The 18306-nt window shown below is 39.9% G+C and overlaps 1 protein-coding gene across 1 annotated transcript; it reads right to left on the bottom strand.

Annotated features, from left to right (window-relative positions):
• Positions 1 to 6075: 6075 nt before the first annotated feature.
• Positions 6076 to 16470, bottom strand: LOC103142333 (C1q-related factor-like). The gene is made up of 2 exons (XM_007558359.2): positions 15544 to 16470; positions 6076 to 7855 (listed from the first exon to the last, which is right to left on the bottom strand). Exons 1-2 carry the CDS (start codon positions 16168 to 16170, stop codon positions 7676 to 7678), a joined length of 807 nt encoding a protein of 268 aa, XP_007558421.1. The 5' UTR covers positions 16171 to 16470; the 3' UTR covers positions 6076 to 7675.
• Positions 16471 to 18306: the final 1836 nt, after the last annotated feature.

Genomic DNA, 18306 nt, shown 5'->3' with positions numbered 1-18306 from the left:
ATGGTGGAAAAGCTGTGGCATAACTTCGAAACTCCCCACATCATGGGAAAACATGGTGGAGTTATGCTGAGGGATTCTTTTCTTCAGCACGGGCAGGAAAACTTGTCAGAAATTATGGATAGAGTTAAATAAAGCAATGCTGGGAGACAACGATGAAAGCATCTCATTAGCTCAGTCAAGTCTCAGTTCCTTGAATAATTGCTGTAATTTAATTTCCTTTAAATTATCTAGTTTACAGGTCTGCCAAAGCAGTTAGAAACGAGAAGAAACTACAAAACATGTGCATCCTCTCCCTTCACGCAAAAGCCCCAAATGCAGCTCGACACCAACAAGTGGAATAAACTAGCCCGAGAAACTACAGCAACTGCAGCACTCCTGAACTCTGGCATCTAGTGTCGTACTGGGGAAAGGGACACTCGCAGCACTTCCATAGTCTAATGTCAGGCTGCATCCACGAGGCCGTGGTGAGGTGAAGAGACGGGCAACACGCCAGCGGAGCATCTCCAGCAACATGACTCAACCTGTCCCCACGCGTTAGCCCGGCTCAGTCAGGAACATGAGGGAACAAGGCCGTTGGTATTGAGTCACTGACACAGCGGACAGGGCCCTTATCAAGCCTGATCACGGGCAGGAGAAGGGAGGGGAGATCGCTGCACGATGTCACGTTCTCTCAAGGAGCACAGGGGACACGGGGTAATGTGTGCACACATGCAGCCGTGCCTCTGCCGTAATGCAAGGTGATTAATTCAGTGCATCTCCACCTTTTGCGCTGCGCATGCATCAGGTAACATCAGTTTTTGGAGCATCAAATGTTGTGTTCTCTTGTTTATTCCAAACACAACCGTAGCCGCAAAGCAAATCCCATACTGAGCCGGGTGATGATATTTCTTTTTATGGATTCTTGTAAGCAAAATGTTTTGTTAAAGAAAAATATAAAGAATCAAAAAAAAAATGGTTTCAAATCCATGTAACTGTGTAAAATAAAAAAAACAATATTTACGTACAGTACTTTCTGGTGCGCCATCATAAGAAAGATTTAATTGATTTTTTTATTATTCAAATAACTTACTATCCATATTTCAAAAACAATCATTTAAATTACTTGATTGAAAAGGTACATGCAGACATTTCATGTTGAACCTACCATTCATAAATCCTAAAACGTATAACTTCTTATATATAAACTACTAAGCAGAAATATAAAATGAAAGAAGACAATGCTAAACCTAGACGGATTCAACACAATTTGAAGTTATTTACCCCTGTAGCCATCAAATATGGCGTTCTTCATCAATGTTTTTGAAAACCTGTAATGAACTATCTTAAATCCAGGCTTTCTTGGAATTTAATCCCAACAACAGCCTTTTTATCTGTTTTGTAATTTTATAAACGCGTCACAAATCTTATTTGGATTCATACAATGCAGCCCTACTGACAAAATCTACAGAAATCAAGCAAGAAATCTTGAAGATAATTATAGACCTCTAAAAATCCCATTATTCTAAAATAGTCAGATTATAGTTTTGAAATCCTTCTGGGGACAAAGACCACTCCACTTCCAAGTCTAGAGTTAATCCAACAGAATAGAAAAACAGGAATGCCACTGAAAGTTAAACATACTCCATGGCTGGAAGAGCATTAAATTACCACTGAAAATTATTGAAGATTTTAAGCATTAAAAAATGGTTTATGGCTTTGATGTAAAGGCAATCTCCTCAAAATATATTAGCTGAGCTTGTTTGTAGCTTTAATCAGATCTGGGGTGGAATTACTTTTTCAGAGCTTCACTTTAAGGATCTTGATGCCTGAGGCACCATTTGAAGTGGGCAGTGAGGCGGGAGCTGCTGTGAGCAGCTGCGATTAGGGGTGCCATGACTCGTTGAATACCCTGTAATTACAGCTGTAACTGATGCAGAGTTGATCACAAACCTTTTAGCTTCTTTGTGATCGTTTTAAGCCTTCTTTTGTACTTCCTTGAAACTTTCTCCCATTTTGTCATGATATAGTCACACACCAAAGTGTTTTACTGAGTTATAAGCTGTCATGGAGTGGTGCGTAGTTGTAAAGCTGAAGGAAATTTAGTTTTTCAAAATGTGTGACTTTATAGAGGCACGTGTCCCTAAAACCTGGGGGATTGTGTCTCTACCTGATCAACAGATCTTTGCTAACTAACTGAAGTTCACTCACACTGGATGGTGACAGCATACACCTCATAGTGAGGAAGGTAAGTTCAGGGTAATGTTCAGTATTACCTGTCCTTTTTTAAATTTGGTTTCATCTGATCAGAGAGATTTTGTTCTGACTCATCTCTCATCTCAGTTGCTGACTTAGCCAGTATAGATGACGACAGATTTAAGGATTGTGGACGAAGTGATCATTTGCTTTCTCATGGTGAAACCTGACCATTGTAGTGCTGAGTGTAAACAAGCTTTCATGGCTGCTGGAGTTTTTTCTCTCCATGGCTTCACCATTCTTCTTGGCACAGTCCCGCTGAAACAATTTCCAATAAACAAAGACTTTTCTCTCTGTCAAGTATTCTAGCCAAACGAAGTCCTGGAAGAGGAAAGTTTGGGAAATGACCCGGGTAAATCTTTTCTCCTTGTTTGAATGTTACTTTCTGATTGCCTTACCTATCACTCATCGTCCTAACTTTCTTGCAGAGTCTGTTCCTGCTCGCACATTCTCAATATTATTATAAAAACTGTTTTAATCTTTTCTGAGTCACCTGCTCTGGCCTCTGTTTTGAATCCTCCAACAATGTCTTAGTAGGTTCACAGTGTGACATGCTCTTTATTTGATGAATTAAACACTGCATCCAAAACACTGGATTTTACTAAGCAGTGTTCGAGTAAAGGGTATCTAAATCTAAATGAGGCCACAATTTTCAGATTTTTATTAGCAAAACGTTTTAAAAACATGCATCCGCTCCCTTCAACTTCACTGTTATTTATTGCGTTCATGCTAAAGTTTGGGGCTGAATCGTGACAAAATGGGAAAAGGTCCAAGGGGCATGAACGTTTTTGCAAAGCACTGTAGGTCCTCTGGTCACTCTTGTCCCCTCTTAAAAAAACAGTGTTGCTGACATGTTTGCAAACTTCATCTTGCATAAGTGCAAGAGGCTTCCTGCTCCACAGATCTTGCGGCTGCCTGAGGAAAGAGTTCAGCTACAGTGTACGTTAACACTTACCGTTTATTTTTAGGATCCAAGGTGATACACTCGGGCTTGTGGTGACCCTTGAGATGACACATCTGAAAGAGACGGCGCTGCAGCAGGGAAGATTCTGCTCTACGTCAGTGGTTATCGACATCAAAAAGGTGCTGAGAAGGTTTTTTTTTTGGTTTTTTTTCACACAGGTGGATAGGCTCACTACGTGGAGACTTTTCTCCAAAGGTTTGATTCTCATTGACATGTTTGGTCCTTTTATGACCCATTTGTGACCGTAATATAATCGGCGTTTTTTTGTTGCATCCAAAGCACAGCCTCTAAGTCTGGCATGTGTAGAGTGTTTGTGTTGTGTTGTTTTGATCCCTGGCACTGTCATAATGAATAAGTAGGGAGAAAATATAGATTGTTTTAAGTCGCTGTGCGAAACCCGTAGTAAGAAACAGACGTCACGATTGCGTGCCCACACCAATAAACGCCGCTGAAGAGTGTGGGAAGGTGGCTCGCTTGTTTCGTCGTAGGAAGTGTGCATTGGCATGAAGGGCAATTTGGCCTGACAGTTAAAACATCTATCTCTGACTCGGATCTCCCCCTGGTGAGTTAAGTAGGAATACTCAAGATAACAACAGCAAGGGCTCATTAACGTCACTTCAGACATTTCATGGGAGGCCGGGTCCCGTCTCTACGGAGACATGAAGGCGTGCACGCGTACAGCGTTGACCCCACACACTCGCACGCGCGTCTCTGCGAGGGTCCGTGCGCGCGCTCTGCAGTAGCCTGATAAGACTCACGCCTCAACAACTTTGCCCCTGCAAATGTCAGACTGCAGCTGTCTCTGTTTCCTTGTAAGGCGACGTGTGTAAATGAACAACTCAAAATGTTCTTCCTGTGGCTTTTGCATAAACCTAAGATTACCTATGTTAAGTCCACTGCCGAGACTTAATATGGCAAATCCCCCCCAGCTTACGTGCTATGAAAATAGATCCAGATGAAATTCTTCAAATATCTGCAAAGCTCTGTGAAAGAGTGTAAATAAAAAGAAGCTTACTGCACCTCCCAGAAGAAAGCTTAAATCTGTGTCTTGTTGCGATGAATGCGCTAGAGGCGGCAGCAGAGATTTCAAACCCACCCGAAGGACTCCCAAGGGGCGACTTTGGGACCAGTGTCTCCAAATTTTTTCTGTTTTTGCTTTTCAGTCAATCAAGCACAAAGACCTGAACAAATTGTCATAAATGATGGAACCATGAATTTTGCTCTTTTAGAAAATCATGATGCCTGCTTGGTTTAAGCAGCAGTCAATGATTCAAAGTACACCAGCAAACCCACCTCTAAATAACTGGAGAAAAAATCCCTAAATGGACATTGCCTAGTAAAAGTTAGGATTTGAATCTAGTTGAGATTCTTTGGCTTGACCTTAAAGAGGTTTTTCATGCTTGAAACCCTACAATGAAATTGAATTAAAACAACTCTGCAAAGAAGAGTGGGCCAAAAAGTCCCTCCACTGCATCATAAAAGACTGATTGCTTGTCATTAAAAGTACTTAATGTTTACTACCAGTAATTAGGTTTACTTTTTCACATTAGCCATTTTTCTTTTTGTATTTACCCTTAATAAAGGAAATCAGAAGTGATCCAAAAACAGGAAAAATGCAGGAGGGACACCACTTCTGTACATCTTTGTGTTTTGTTTCTAATCCATGCAACATGTCTAAAGCTTTTTTCATTCATCGAACTGAAGCAGCCTCTTGGCTGCTATCAGAAAGAAAGGAGACAGAACCTGTGTTTTGCTGATGATCACTCAGACAAAATAATTTGCTTGAAGTGTTCAATATTTGCAGGCTGTTGATACACTTTCACTCAAAGACTCCAAGAAAATCCGCTGCATCCTGGGGTCTGTGCAGCGAGAGCTCGGCTTCTCCCACCACCGGGGGGATTTGTCTTTGACGTCGTGACATCTCTAATGTGACGATGTGCTCATTCACCCTGCAAGCAGAAAGCAGCCTGTGCTGGCCTGGCATTCTATACGGCCGTGTGGCTCTGTTGACCTCTGCCTATGCACAAAACTTCAGTCTTAATTGTGTCTGGAGGAATTTTTTTTGCTGTCTTAAGACAGGCTTCGGTTTAGACCAGAGGGTGTTCTGGCTTTTAATGCACACAGCAGTTAAAAAGATAACAGGCAAGACAGTAGAAGTCATTGTGGCGATCTCTTTTTTTTTTTTTTTTTAATGATGTTGCACTGAATTAATCCTTTGCTTCCATATCTAAGAAAATCCCTAACTTTTTACTTTTGAACTTTCAAGTTTGTGCTTCAAACTGAATAAGGGACAGCTTGGTGGCCCGTGTCAAAGGTGAATCGTGTCCAAAGAATTTCATATCGTCAAAGAAGCTCTTGATAAAACGGACAGTTTCAACAGTTCATGCCCTAGAGCTGTTTTCTGGTCTCTGACAGTTGTGTTGCAGTCACGGCAGGGCCTAATTTTACCCCTCCCCCTCCCCCCCATCACTTTACAGCGCAGATCTAAGCTTTGTTGTGATCTGTCCGAACACCCGTCTCCTAACTCGCTCCTGCCGTATCTCACCACATCCACACCCATTAAAAGAGCAAAACCAACATATCATCTTTGATTGTAAATCACAATAATCCCCCGCTTCATTTGGCATTTAACATAGCTGTGATGTCCTCCGTGTTGATTGGCTCTTGCTGTGCTGCTGTGATTCTTCTTTTTGTTTAACATTTGAAGGACTAAAGGCTTGTTTCACACTTTAATGAGGAGATCAGAGTGGCTTATCAGTGAACCTGATGAGAAGAGTGACACTAACTGTGTATAATGTTGGTAAATGCTGAAGACGTTATTCTTTTAATTGAAGTTTGTGAGTAAAGGCAGCAAATAATGTCCACGTCTTGCTTTTCAATACAGTTTTAAATCATTATTTATCGTTTTATGGAAACAAAACATTTTGACTTTACATGCATTGATCAAATAATTAAACCTGCACAGGAAATAATAAAATCACACAGTCATCAATCAATACATTAAGTTTTTGTTTTTAGAAACACAATAAAATGTGCAAGGTTGATAATGCTTTGTCTGTATTGAGATACAGAGTCAATAATGAATTTACATTTTATACAATATGCCAAATATAACACACAGCACCCACCACTCTTATTAGCTCTCCTGGTAAAGATGTGTCAATAGTCTTAAAATAAACTTGTCTTATATTGGAAAAGATTACATTAGGACATCGGAAATGATCAAATCCGGCGTGAGCAGCGTAGCTTGCCTTGACTTCACTGGAATATCAGAGAAACTGTAACGCTGTTTTGAAACATGTCACTCTTCTTTTTAGGAGATTACAATTTAAGCTAATTTTTGGGTCTCTTTGCAGTGAGATTCAAAACTGTTAAGTATCTTTAAGATTTGTGCTTCCGTTTGTGTACGGTATATAGCACTACATATTGAGGTGCTAATCAATGCAGCACATTAATCCTGGGCTGATTAGCACTTAACGAACGAACTTAGCATCTAATGAACCACCTGCACAATCCAGTTTGGCATATAAATGTGGTTTAAGAGACTTTTAGGGGGTTTTTTGGATGGTGACCAATGTGTTGACCTGAGTGAGACACAGATGTTGCCAAGACATTGGGCCACAAGGATATGAACAGGGCTAGACTATAACTACTTGCTTGCAGTCATCGTTCTTAATGTTTGGTCTATGACTTCCAGTTTTCATGGGGTATAAATATATGACATGAAGGCCGTCTTCAGAATGGAAAAGACAAGAGAACATGAAAACTGAAGTAAGGCAAAAAATCATTTACAGTATCTACAGTTGCAATAAATGCATAAAGTAAGTAGTTTTTTGTGAAACTTATGCTACAGAAGATTAATTTCAAGACTTTTTCTACATCTTCATCAGAGGCGCCGATATGTGATGTAATGCAGGTCCGATGTATGACACGCCTTTTCAAATCGTCACATTGGAACCTTTTCTTACACTCTGGCATTCAGACATCATAATCTCATTCTTGCATCCAAATTTTTGACAAATTTCTTGAGGCAGGACTCCTCCTCCACTGATGGAAAACATCTTATCATACAGACAGCATGTGAAAGCAAAGACAGAACCATAACATACAGTAAACCCAGAGAGCACATTTACTAACACTGAGGCCTCCGCCACTGTGGGATTTCCAGACTTGAATTTGACATGACAGCTGAGGAATGATGGCATGGCCTCTCTGCGCCGTCACAGTTGCTACCGCATGACACATGTCCATAATGTTAGCAGCATAGGCACCCAGTATGTATTCATGTTGGATTGAGACAGATTAAGAGATTAGCGAAAAACTACAAAACTGCAGCGTGCATCATCACTACGTTACTTTAAAGACTGTGGAGCGGTGACTGTGACATTAACCTCACTGCAAGAATGCCAAGTGGAAGTCAGGAAGTAAATGTCTGCGGCTGGGACCTTTCACCTCCGAGCCTCCTGTTCTGCCCGGTCGTCAGTCGGCGTAGAGGATGAACCCCGAGAAGGTGCTGTATTTGTTGCTGTTGCCCCCATGAGCTTTGCCCCCATCCAGTTTGATGAAAACCTCATCACCCGCATCCAGATGAAGTATGACACTGTTGCTGGCATAGTCATAACTCTGGTCTTGGTCTTGGGCAATAGCACTGGCTCTGACCTGGAATATTAAACGCAGAGAAATGCAATAGGAGGTTAGAGAAGAGAATTAATCACTGAAGAGCCGAAAACGTTCCCCTTTTGCCGATCAGCAAAATTAACCCTTTCATGCATGAATTATGATCCTTTGTGTCATGATTTTTTTTTTCCAATTTTTTTGTTATTTTCTTAAGGCATAAAAAAACGGTAGAAAAAAAATTGCATTTTATTTTATTTTTTTTAGATGATCAATTGTAATTTTCTCCAAATAGAAAGTTGTTGTTTGAAAAATACATCAGTAGTAGGGGTTATCTGATGTCACAGTATTTTTTTTCTTTGCCTGCCAGAGTCGTCTACAGCAGAAGGAGGGACCGAGTTGGTTGGCGTGCTGTTTTGTCTGTCGGCCATATTGGATTTAACAAAAACATTTTCTTGCATTTGCAGCTGATGGCCAGTAGTTGATAGTGTATTTTATGATGCATTAGTGTCCACTTCAGTGGTCTGTGTGCATTTATAACATAAAAATCCACAAGAAGCACAAGAAAATGGTTTTTAGATTGCTGTCCACTGCAGTGACCACTATGCATGAAAGGGTTAATAAAAAAGGTGCTGTCGAAAAGTAAAGTATTTCCCCTCGAATAGATTTGTCCTGTTTTTGTTTTTGCATGTTTCAAATAATCAATCAATGAAAATGTGAGTTGAGTTTTGAAATAATTATTTCATTTATTGGAAGGGAAAATAAATCCAAGCCAACCTGGCCTTTTATAAAAAAAATTACTCCTCCTAAATTATAATTTAACAATGATTACAAATCTTATGGAAAGTTGGGTCACAAGTGTGATTCATACCAGACCTGTCTAGTCAAGAAATCACCCCAGTAGAACTTGTCTGGCAGCATGAAGTAGGCTGCAGAATCTCAAAAAGCCAGAGCCATTATCCACAAAAAGAGAAAACATGCAACAGAGGTGAACCTTTCAGGAGAGCCCAGCCTATCAACATTTCTCCCAGAATGCATTGGAAATCTACTCAGGAGGTCATAGAAGAAGCCAGAGCAAAACACTGCAGCCCCAACTTGCCTTAGCTAAGGTTAGTGTTTTTGATGTAACGATGACAAAAATACTGGACAAAAGTTGCATCTATGGGTGAGTTTCTACCTAAACCCAGTGGTGGAACCAAAAAGAAACAAAAGGCCTGTCTCAGATTTCCCAGAAACTCCTTACAAGCCAATGTTTTTGTAACGAGTACATCCTGCTACATCTAAAATTACCGCAGCATTTCAGGAAAAGAACATACCACAAGTCAGACATGGAGGGTGATGGCATGTACCATCAACTATAACAATTTGCTACAACTGATGGTACATTAACTTATTAAGTTATGCTAATTGGTAAGCTGTTAGCACAATTTAGCAGCGCGTACACAAGTTCCTCCTGGCTCTGATTGGTTGTTTTTGACCAGGTGCATTTCTGTAAATCCCAATATGCCTCAAGGAAGTGGAGGAAGGGCTTCATTTTTTCGCAGCTTATCTGCCTCATACTCTACTGTCATGCCATGGTGACAGTTTTCACAAATATGGAAAAAAACATATTTGTACAAAAGTTACATACAGCAGTTTCAAATCCACAGGAGATGCTGTGCCCTGAAACAGGCCGTTCATCCTCTTAAACCCTTTTAATGTGACTGAATTAAGACATTTCCTAAAAAGAAGCGTGGGCTGAAGTTTCATTGCCAACTATTGCAAACGCTTGATGGCACAAGGCTGGCACAACCAGTTATTAGGCTCAGGGGGCAATTATTCCTTCACATGTTGGGTTTGGTAGCTATTTTTCTTTGATAAATGATGAAATCATTTGAAAACTGCCTCTTTGTATTTCCACAGCTTACCTTTGTCTGATATTAATTACATTTGCTTGATGATCTAAAGGACATATGTGTGGGGAAAATGCAAAATCAGAAGAAATGTGGGAAGAAATAGAAATAAAATGCTGCCAGTAAATAGACCTAAAAGGGAAACTATGAATCAACTAAATTTTTTAACAGTTTATCCTTGAAGTGATAAGGTTTAATGTCATTACAAGAAAACTTGTAGAGAAGTAAAGCCCGAATTAAGAAGTTTGATTTTGTGTGAGTGTGTCCCCCCTGGTGAATATCTTGTTTTTTATATTATGACTCAGCCAAACGGGTCAGGCTTGAGTCAGTCTGCCTGTGAGGAACAAAGTCAGTACATACTATCCCTTCTCCTCATCTTCCACTCTTTTTGTCCTCATTTTGTAGGGTGAAACGCTAGAAATTGCCACGTTTTGCCACACATAAGTGTCATTTTGTCCACACAGGGTAATTACGGAGGGTGTTGGCTTGGGAGCATCATCCCCAAATCTTCTCGCCTGTCTCGGGGTAAGTTCCTTAGCATGCAGCTGCTGGAAGACAGATCCCCTCTGAGGCTTTACTCCAGCTTTACTGTGCCACCCATAAAAGTTTAATCCGTGTTCCGACGACAGGTTAGCTGAACCAAAAATAAAAACATTATCCTCTAATGGAGTTGTGAAGAGATGTGCACAGTTTGAGATGGAAAGCTACAGGACAGATGACGGCATGGTGATGAATTTTTAGACGTCCTAAGCTGCTTCCACTGTGTTTCACAATGTCTACCACTGACAGGCAGATATTGTATAAAAATGATGACATTCTTTAGGTTTTCTACTCTGTGTGCCATTTATTTATTACAGTATAAACATGTTGTCAAAATTGTTGTTGCTGCTCTTGCTTCCATTGCTGTAATCTTTCAATATATATATAAAGAGTGGCTTGCAATAGTATTTATGCCCCTTAAATCTTTTTTAGATGCTGATTTGTAAGAACCATAAACTTCAATGTAAAATATTATACTGCCATTTTATGTGATAAATCTAAACAAAACAGCTTATAATGTAAAAGTGGGAGGAGTAGGACATATTTATTGAGCCCCACTGCAATGATAGCTGCAGGTCGTCTGGGAGATATTTTTTATCAGCTTTACACAACAGACTGACATTGTTGCCCATGCTCCTTTTCAGAACAGGTCAAACTCAGTCAGATTGAATGGAAAGTCTCTGTGGACAGTAATTTTCAAGTCTTATGTCTCATTCTCAATCTGGGCTTTGACTAGGCCATTGGAATACATAAATCTCCTTTGATCGAAACCAGTCCATTGCCGCTCTGGCTCCATGTTTAGGTTAACTAGGTGAACCTTTGCTCCAGTCTAAAGTCTTTGGCTTTTATTTTTTAAATGTATTTATCTTTGTTTGAGTTGCTTGTGGCAACTTTCAAATGGAACTTCTTATGAAGTTGTTCAACATTTTTTTTCTTCTTGGCAATCCTTAATCGGACAAGTCAAAGGTCAAAACTGGGGGGGGGGAAATCTAAGAAATATCCTGTAAACAGATTTAGTCAGATCTTATGAAATAGATTGCACCGGATATTCTGGGTAAAATTGCCAATAGATGTAAAACATGTTGAAAACCATGTACCACATCCCTTCCATTAAAGTATTGCACTGTTTTGTATTAATCTGTCACATGAAATCCCACTAAAATACATTCAAGTTTGTGGTTGTAAAATGATAGAAAGTGGAAATTGGTGTGAGCACCTTTACAACGTCCTGCAGATCATGAAGTCCAAGTTTTCAATGAGTCCCTAGTCCAACTCAAATGACTAAATTACAACCTCAGTGTGGCACAAAGTTCTGCAGAGGCCTGGTAATGACCCATTCATTCATTTGTGCTGAACCAGGACACAGATCCCCTGTGGAGAGAAACTAGATGCCACTGAATTTTGAATAATAGGAGGAAGCTTTGGCTCAGTATCTCTTCCCTGGAGCGGCAGCAGAAACTCTGGTTGGGACATCATAGAATAAAAATTTCACATAGCTTGTATTTATATTCATAAAAATTTTACTATCTTGTTAAAAATAACAGTGGAACAAAGTTTATGAAACAGATTTGCTGGAGTAAAATCTAAAGAAATGGTGACAGATGGCCAACAATTACACATGCTAGAGTACGACAATATGTATAACATTACCTGCCTAAGTCACTCGGAGTGAATGTAAAGACTAACAAAGGAATAGTTTAAGATTGCTGAAGTTAGTGTTTGTTAAAAAGTTATGCGCAGTCAATATCTTACCTTCAGTGGAAATTTTCTTAGCGTCTTGATTCAACAGATTATCCAAATTTATCCAGATTAATGTGTCAATATTGTTTTCTTTTAAACTCTTTAAATTCTCAAAAAAAAGTCTTAGTGACTCATGCAAAAGCTATGATACTTTAAACCCTTGTCACATATTCAGTTGTCATATATTTACACAAGAAATATATTATTTTTTGATATTGAATTTTTATTTATTTTATATTTTTTTTGCACATGTGCTTGGGTTTTTTTTTTTTTTTTTTTTTTTTAATGTGTCACTTTTCTCCACAAAAGCAAGAGTAGTCATACCTGATGTATTTATTTGGGTAAGCATTTTTAGAAATAACTCATTAATTTAATAATAAAAAAAGAGCTTTGTTCTCCTCCAAATACCAAGATAAAAATGTTTGAAAAGTGAGCGGTTAATGTGCTACACCCAGTTTTCTTTGCTCAGTCTCACCATGGAGACGTGCGGATGTGACACTTCTTATTTAACTCAGACAGTGCTCTGACGGAGACTCACCTCTTTTGTTTCATTGTGATTAATTATTACGGGAAGTAGTCTTTTCTAGGTCAAAATAACAAAATGATATGTTTTAGATCAGACAAGTAATTGAATAAAGCGTCTCCTGATGGGCACTCATCTGGTTGTGTTTGCTCTCGCAAAGGACTGCTCTCGTTCCACTGAGGTTATCTCCCAAAACAATTTTAATGCAATCAAGCCTAAAGTTAAAGAACACAGTGAAAATAAACCAACGTGACAGCCATACAGCAGTATTTCTGACATGTCTGTCAGCGTGGAGAAAAGATTTATTTATTAGGAGCCGCTTTTGTTTCATGTCTTATGATATTCGCCTCCTTAAGGAGAAAAACACCTTGAAACTGATGGGATCCCGTTTGACAGCGGAGGGGCTTTTTCAGTGCGCTCCATCTTCTTCATTCTATTTAGCAGCACCAACTGCAAAGTTATGTTGTAGAGTGACTAAGAAGCTCTGCAAAAATTACTACTTTCATAAACAAGACACTTTAAGGATATCTGGAATGTTATTGTGTCCACTCCCTGTTCAGTCTGTTGCAGCCGGGATGAGATGTTTACAAGTGCCGAGGTTCAGATGAACATGTTGTTTGGTTGGTGTCATCGCCCGCAGCCGTTTAGGACATTACAAAATCACCCGTGAATTTAGCAAATATCATGAATCGATAATCAAACGTTTTTGGCCCGACAGCCAGCCTGATAACGCGCGCTGGCACACCAAGACTCCATAAAGCTTGTTGTATTTTAAAGGGCAACCGCTTTGAACTAGCCACAACCCCGGGCTGTTTTCTGATGTGTGCTCAGTAGAGATAGCGCAGCACTCCCTCCGCTCATGTCAACGTGTACATCAGCACATGATGTGCAAAAATCCATAGAAATACAATCTGGCAGCATGCCAGTGTGGATTGTCATTACACCAGACTCTAACACCAGACAAGTCTGAAATCATTGCACACATGAATACCCAATTAAGACTGCCTGGAAACGGTTTGCATCTTTCCCAAAGCGAGGCCATCACCCTGTGGGTTTATGGTTTCAATTATTTAACCCTTCCCTGCATCCTGATCGCTGCAGAGGGGCAGCTATTCAGAAGACATTATTTTATTTGAATGTGATCATGTGAAATGGATCCAGTATTCGTGGATTCGTGGCTTCAAGTTACTTGCAGAAAATCTGCCTATTTGCAAATTGTTTGTAAACCCTCCAAATTAGTTGTAAGAAAATGCAGTTTGAGAAGTCTGAACAACTTGGAACGACCCTACTTGACATGCTGCTGGCTGGCCTTTCCAAAGCAGCCAATCCAGCAGCACCGTTCATTTTCCTTGGCAGTGATTGGCTGTAGCCCCAAGAGCGGAAATAAGGCAGACTGCAGATGTTAGCTTCCGTGATAATGCCAAAACGGTTTTCATTTTCTGTATTAGTCCATATTGGGATATATTTAGTGTTTAAGCTATTAAAATAGGCAGTTAAGCATTTTTAAAGGGGGCTCTCAAGTATTCACAGATTTCAGCTGCTTTTGGCCGGATTTGGTCCATTCTGAATAGTTTTGTTTTACCAAAATTAAAAAAGAAATATTCCTTAAATCTCAGACTTTCTCTTAGATATCCTCTCATCAGCACAGAACATTCAGCTCAAGTCAGAAAACTCAAGCCGTCTTACATTTTACTAGAGAACTTCAAATAGAATCTAGATTCCTTAGTCCTTCTGAGGAATCTATGGATAAAATATTAATTTCAGCATTATTATCAGCCACTTGTGGCTGTATTTTCTTAGAGTGCTTACACAATACACATAATACAGGGTGGTGAACAACTCTCCTTTACCAGACCTGCAAATAAGCAACAGAAAACACATTTGGGACTCAACCAATTTTCTTTATTGCAAGTACTACTTTCGCCCCTGATGGAATAGCGCCCTGGGAAGTGAGCCACATCACCCATATCAAAAACCACTACTGTTTTTCACTCACATTTTGACTGTTACTATGAATATATTATTCTGGAACATGCTTTATGTTTGTAAAGGCAGTAAAAAAAAAAAGTATTATTGTTTTTAAACTGAAAGGAAAGATGCTCAAGTAACAAGATATTGAGGAAGCTGTGCATGTACCTAACACATCTCCAGGTGAGACAAAGCAGAAAGAGCTGTTCACACAAAGAACTTTGGAATATCAATTAACAAGTAATAACTAGTGTAACTGGTAAATTAAACATTTTGATCATTAATCTGTTTGTCAAAGTAAGCATCATGCATCGCTGGTTGCACCTCAACGTAAAATTTTGACATTATTGTTTATTGTTGCAAAAAAACACTTGTACAACCATAAATATTGGTGTATATATGTCAAGTAAAGCACTTAACTTACTATGCCTGGCACCAAACAGTATTTTATTTTATTTTTTGCAGATTAAACTAATAATTACAGTTACTACATTTTTAAATCAATCACATAAAGATCTACAGGTGAGGTTATGGAGCTGAAATCTAAATTAGAGGGTCCATTAATGTCACTTAAAAAAAAGAAAGTTTGGGGTAGTTTAGATAATTAAAGATACTCAAAAATATTAAGATGCTGAAGAATTTAATGATTTTTTTTGGTTGTTCTATAATTCATTTCAAAAAAGGGAAGAAGAGATGTGTTAAGATAAGGGAAGCTGAATGAGGGAATATGTATCTGTAAAAGAGATTGAGATGTCTAGAACAGTTATTTTAAGTAAATTGGACAAGCAAATGTTAAAATATGAGGCAAATGTTACAGTTTTCACTCAGTTATTCAAGTCAGTTCAATTCAGAAATACTTTATTGATCACAAACAGAAAAATTAAATGTTGAATTTGTGACAGGCATGTTTCTGTTTATGGAAAAAAAAAAGAGAGAAATATTTATTTATTTATTTATTTACTGCCAATAGATGATGATTGATTAATTATGTGGTAAACATTGATCCTTATGGTTTTAAAGAGGCTATGCCTTTGCCATTTCACAGAACGTGTGTCAAACGCATCACCCACCTGACCGTTTTTGATCAGGTCAGCCCACATGCTGGTGCCGTCTCCTCCTCTCATCAACACGTTGTAGATGAAAAAGTAGGTTCCTGGAATCTTACAGGTGAACGTGCCCGTGGAGCCCTCGTAGTTCCCCCCGATGTTAGTCACCACATCGTCGAATCGCAGAATGTCGTAGCCTTCTTGGGGGTTTCGTAGTCCTGCGTAAAACGCCACTCGAGGAGTGGTGTTGTAGGTGGTTGTGCTAACCGCTCCGAGGATCCCCGTCCGAACTATGTCTCTGCTGTCCCCCGGCGGCCCTCTTGGGCCCGGTGGACCCGGTTCTCCAGGAGGTCCAGGAGGCCCAGGTTTGCCCGGACGTCCTGGTTTTCCCTGTGGGCCGTTTGTGCTGTACGTAGGCAGCGAAGGGCCGATGCTGTGGTCACTCAGGTCTTCCTCATTGTCCACCAGGAAGCCACTGGTTGACGTGTCCGTGTGGATCCCCGTTCCGGCGGTGCCCGTGCTGGGGAAGGGGTCGCACACCATCCGGCAGGTGCCCAGCATCTCATAGTGGCTCGCGCTGTCATCTGTGCCACCAGCACCCACAGAGCTGACGAGCACAGGGATGAGGACCACCAGGACCAGGACCAGCATGACCCCCACTGCAGCTGCCACCAGGGTCTTCCGCCCGATGCTCAGCCTGGGAAGGGGCTGCGCTGCCAGCCTGGAGCTCTCCGGGGCAGAAATGGTGACTGTGGGGCGTGCGTCCACCCGGCAGAACACAGACACGAGGAGGATCTCCGATGGTGGAGATGATGCTCAGGGGGGAGAGCCGCTGCGAGTCTGCAATTGTGTGACAGAGATGTGCAGGAGTGGGGGGAGAGAGAGAGAGGGAGAGAGAGAGAGCGAGCAAGAGGAGGAAGGGACCAGAGTGAGCAAAAGGAGAGAAAGAAACTGAGAGGAGGAGGAGAGAGAGAGAGGGGAAAAAAAGAAGTAGGGAGGAATGTGTTAACAATAAACAGAGGGGAGCAGTTTTCTACATGCAGATGTGCAAAACTATTAACGATATGAAGGAGAAGAACATAATTAAATAATTTATCCTCACTGAATGCATGAAAGAACGATAAACAATATGAAGGACATGTTAACTTGGATAAATAGTAGATGTCATTTTTTTTTTCTGGGTCGGTTTTTCTCTGTGGCAAACATGGCCTTGCTAAAGTATTCATACCCTTCAAACTTTTTCACATTTTGTCATGCTACTGTCACAAACTTCAATCTATTTTATTGGCATTTTAGGAAGTAGACCAAATCCACCCCCCTGTAAACTCCACTCAGCTCAGGGTCTGTTGACAAGACAATTATTCGTCACGCACTCAAATTAAATTTGAAAGAGTGCAAGAATAAATGTGACATGCGACACGACAAGAAAAAGCGCCAGAACTGAAGTGTTTTTGACAGCATGCAGTGTGTGGAGGAAACCTAACATTTCACCTTAAAGGTACCATTGTGAAACGTGGTGGTGGCAGCATCATGCTGTGGGGATTGTTCTCTTCGACACGGAAAGGGAAGTTGGTCATCGTTGATCGGGGAAATGGATGAAGCTAGAATCAGGGCAGTTTTGTAAAAATGACAAAATAGAAGAAGTTGCTCAAGACTTGAGTCTGCATAGGTGGAGGTCTGCCTTTGAACAAATACTGCTAGAGACATAAAAGAAGTCAAGTCTAACTTAAGCTGATCTGTTTTGTAAAAGAGAACAAGGAATTATTTCATTCGCTCGCTTTTCGAGGCATTTTGTGTTAAATTTATTATAAGAATGAGGAGTGAGAAGCACAATTACTGAATCCAGGCGAACAGTGTGTGGTCAGACTAAGCTCTGAACCTCACCACACTGTCAAACCTTCAAAAAGGGGAAGCAATTAAAAGTCTGCTCCATGCTCGACTGGTCTCGTAATTCAATTAGTTGTGAAAAATTGCCATTTGTTTAATTTTTCACATCCAGAGGCTGTTCCAGAATTAAACATAAAAAGTGGTTTATATTTTCATAATGCACCAAATGTCATCAGACTGTGACATTTTCACAGTGCAGATTGTCCACTTAGTGCCCTGAATTCATAACAGAACCATATCGCAGTGAAACAGTGCTTTGGTAAAATATTCACACTCTTGTCATGTTACAAAAACAGTCATATTTGATGGAGAACATATTGCTGCACATTCTTGGTTAGATCTAGGCTTAAATGTAATATTAGACTATGTTTAGGAGAACATATTAAAGACATTCCTTGGTCTGCCAGTCCGTACATTAAACCTCTGCTAGAAATCCTGCTTGAATTGTTTGACACACCAAAAGCACCAAACGCACAATTTAAACCATACTGAGAACTTTACTTAGTTTTACAAAACCCTTGCTAAGAAAAAATAAGAACTAAATGTTCTTATAATGTGCAGACGTCCGAATTCTCAAATTACATTTTCTACAGGCTTGATTGGGTTTTCAAATGAACATTGTTATTTTAAAATGTACATTTCTGCAACATAATGTGACATTCGAATGTATAACTTTAAAATACTGAGCAGGTGAGTCCATCTTACCAGGAAACTCCAGCAGCTATTGTACACTAAATGACCAAAAAGTCATTTCTGTTGAAACCTGGAATAATTTTGGCCAATGAATATATTGCTATGTTCAACACAATTTAGCTAAAACAAAAACTTTTCTTTAAAGATGATCTGCTCTTTAAGGTTTTTCAGCACAAGCAGAGTCAAATTCCAGATAATAAAAGAACA

This window comes from Poecilia formosa, unplaced genomic scaffold, assembly GCF_000485575.1.
Source record: "Poecilia formosa unplaced genomic scaffold, Poecilia_formosa-5.1.2 Scaffold95, whole genome shotgun sequence".
NCBI lineage: Eukaryota > Metazoa > Chordata > Actinopteri > Cyprinodontiformes > Poeciliidae > Poecilia > Poecilia formosa.
The sequence above is the reverse complement of the archived record's forward strand: the minus strand, read 5'-3'. Positions and strand labels throughout refer to the sequence as shown.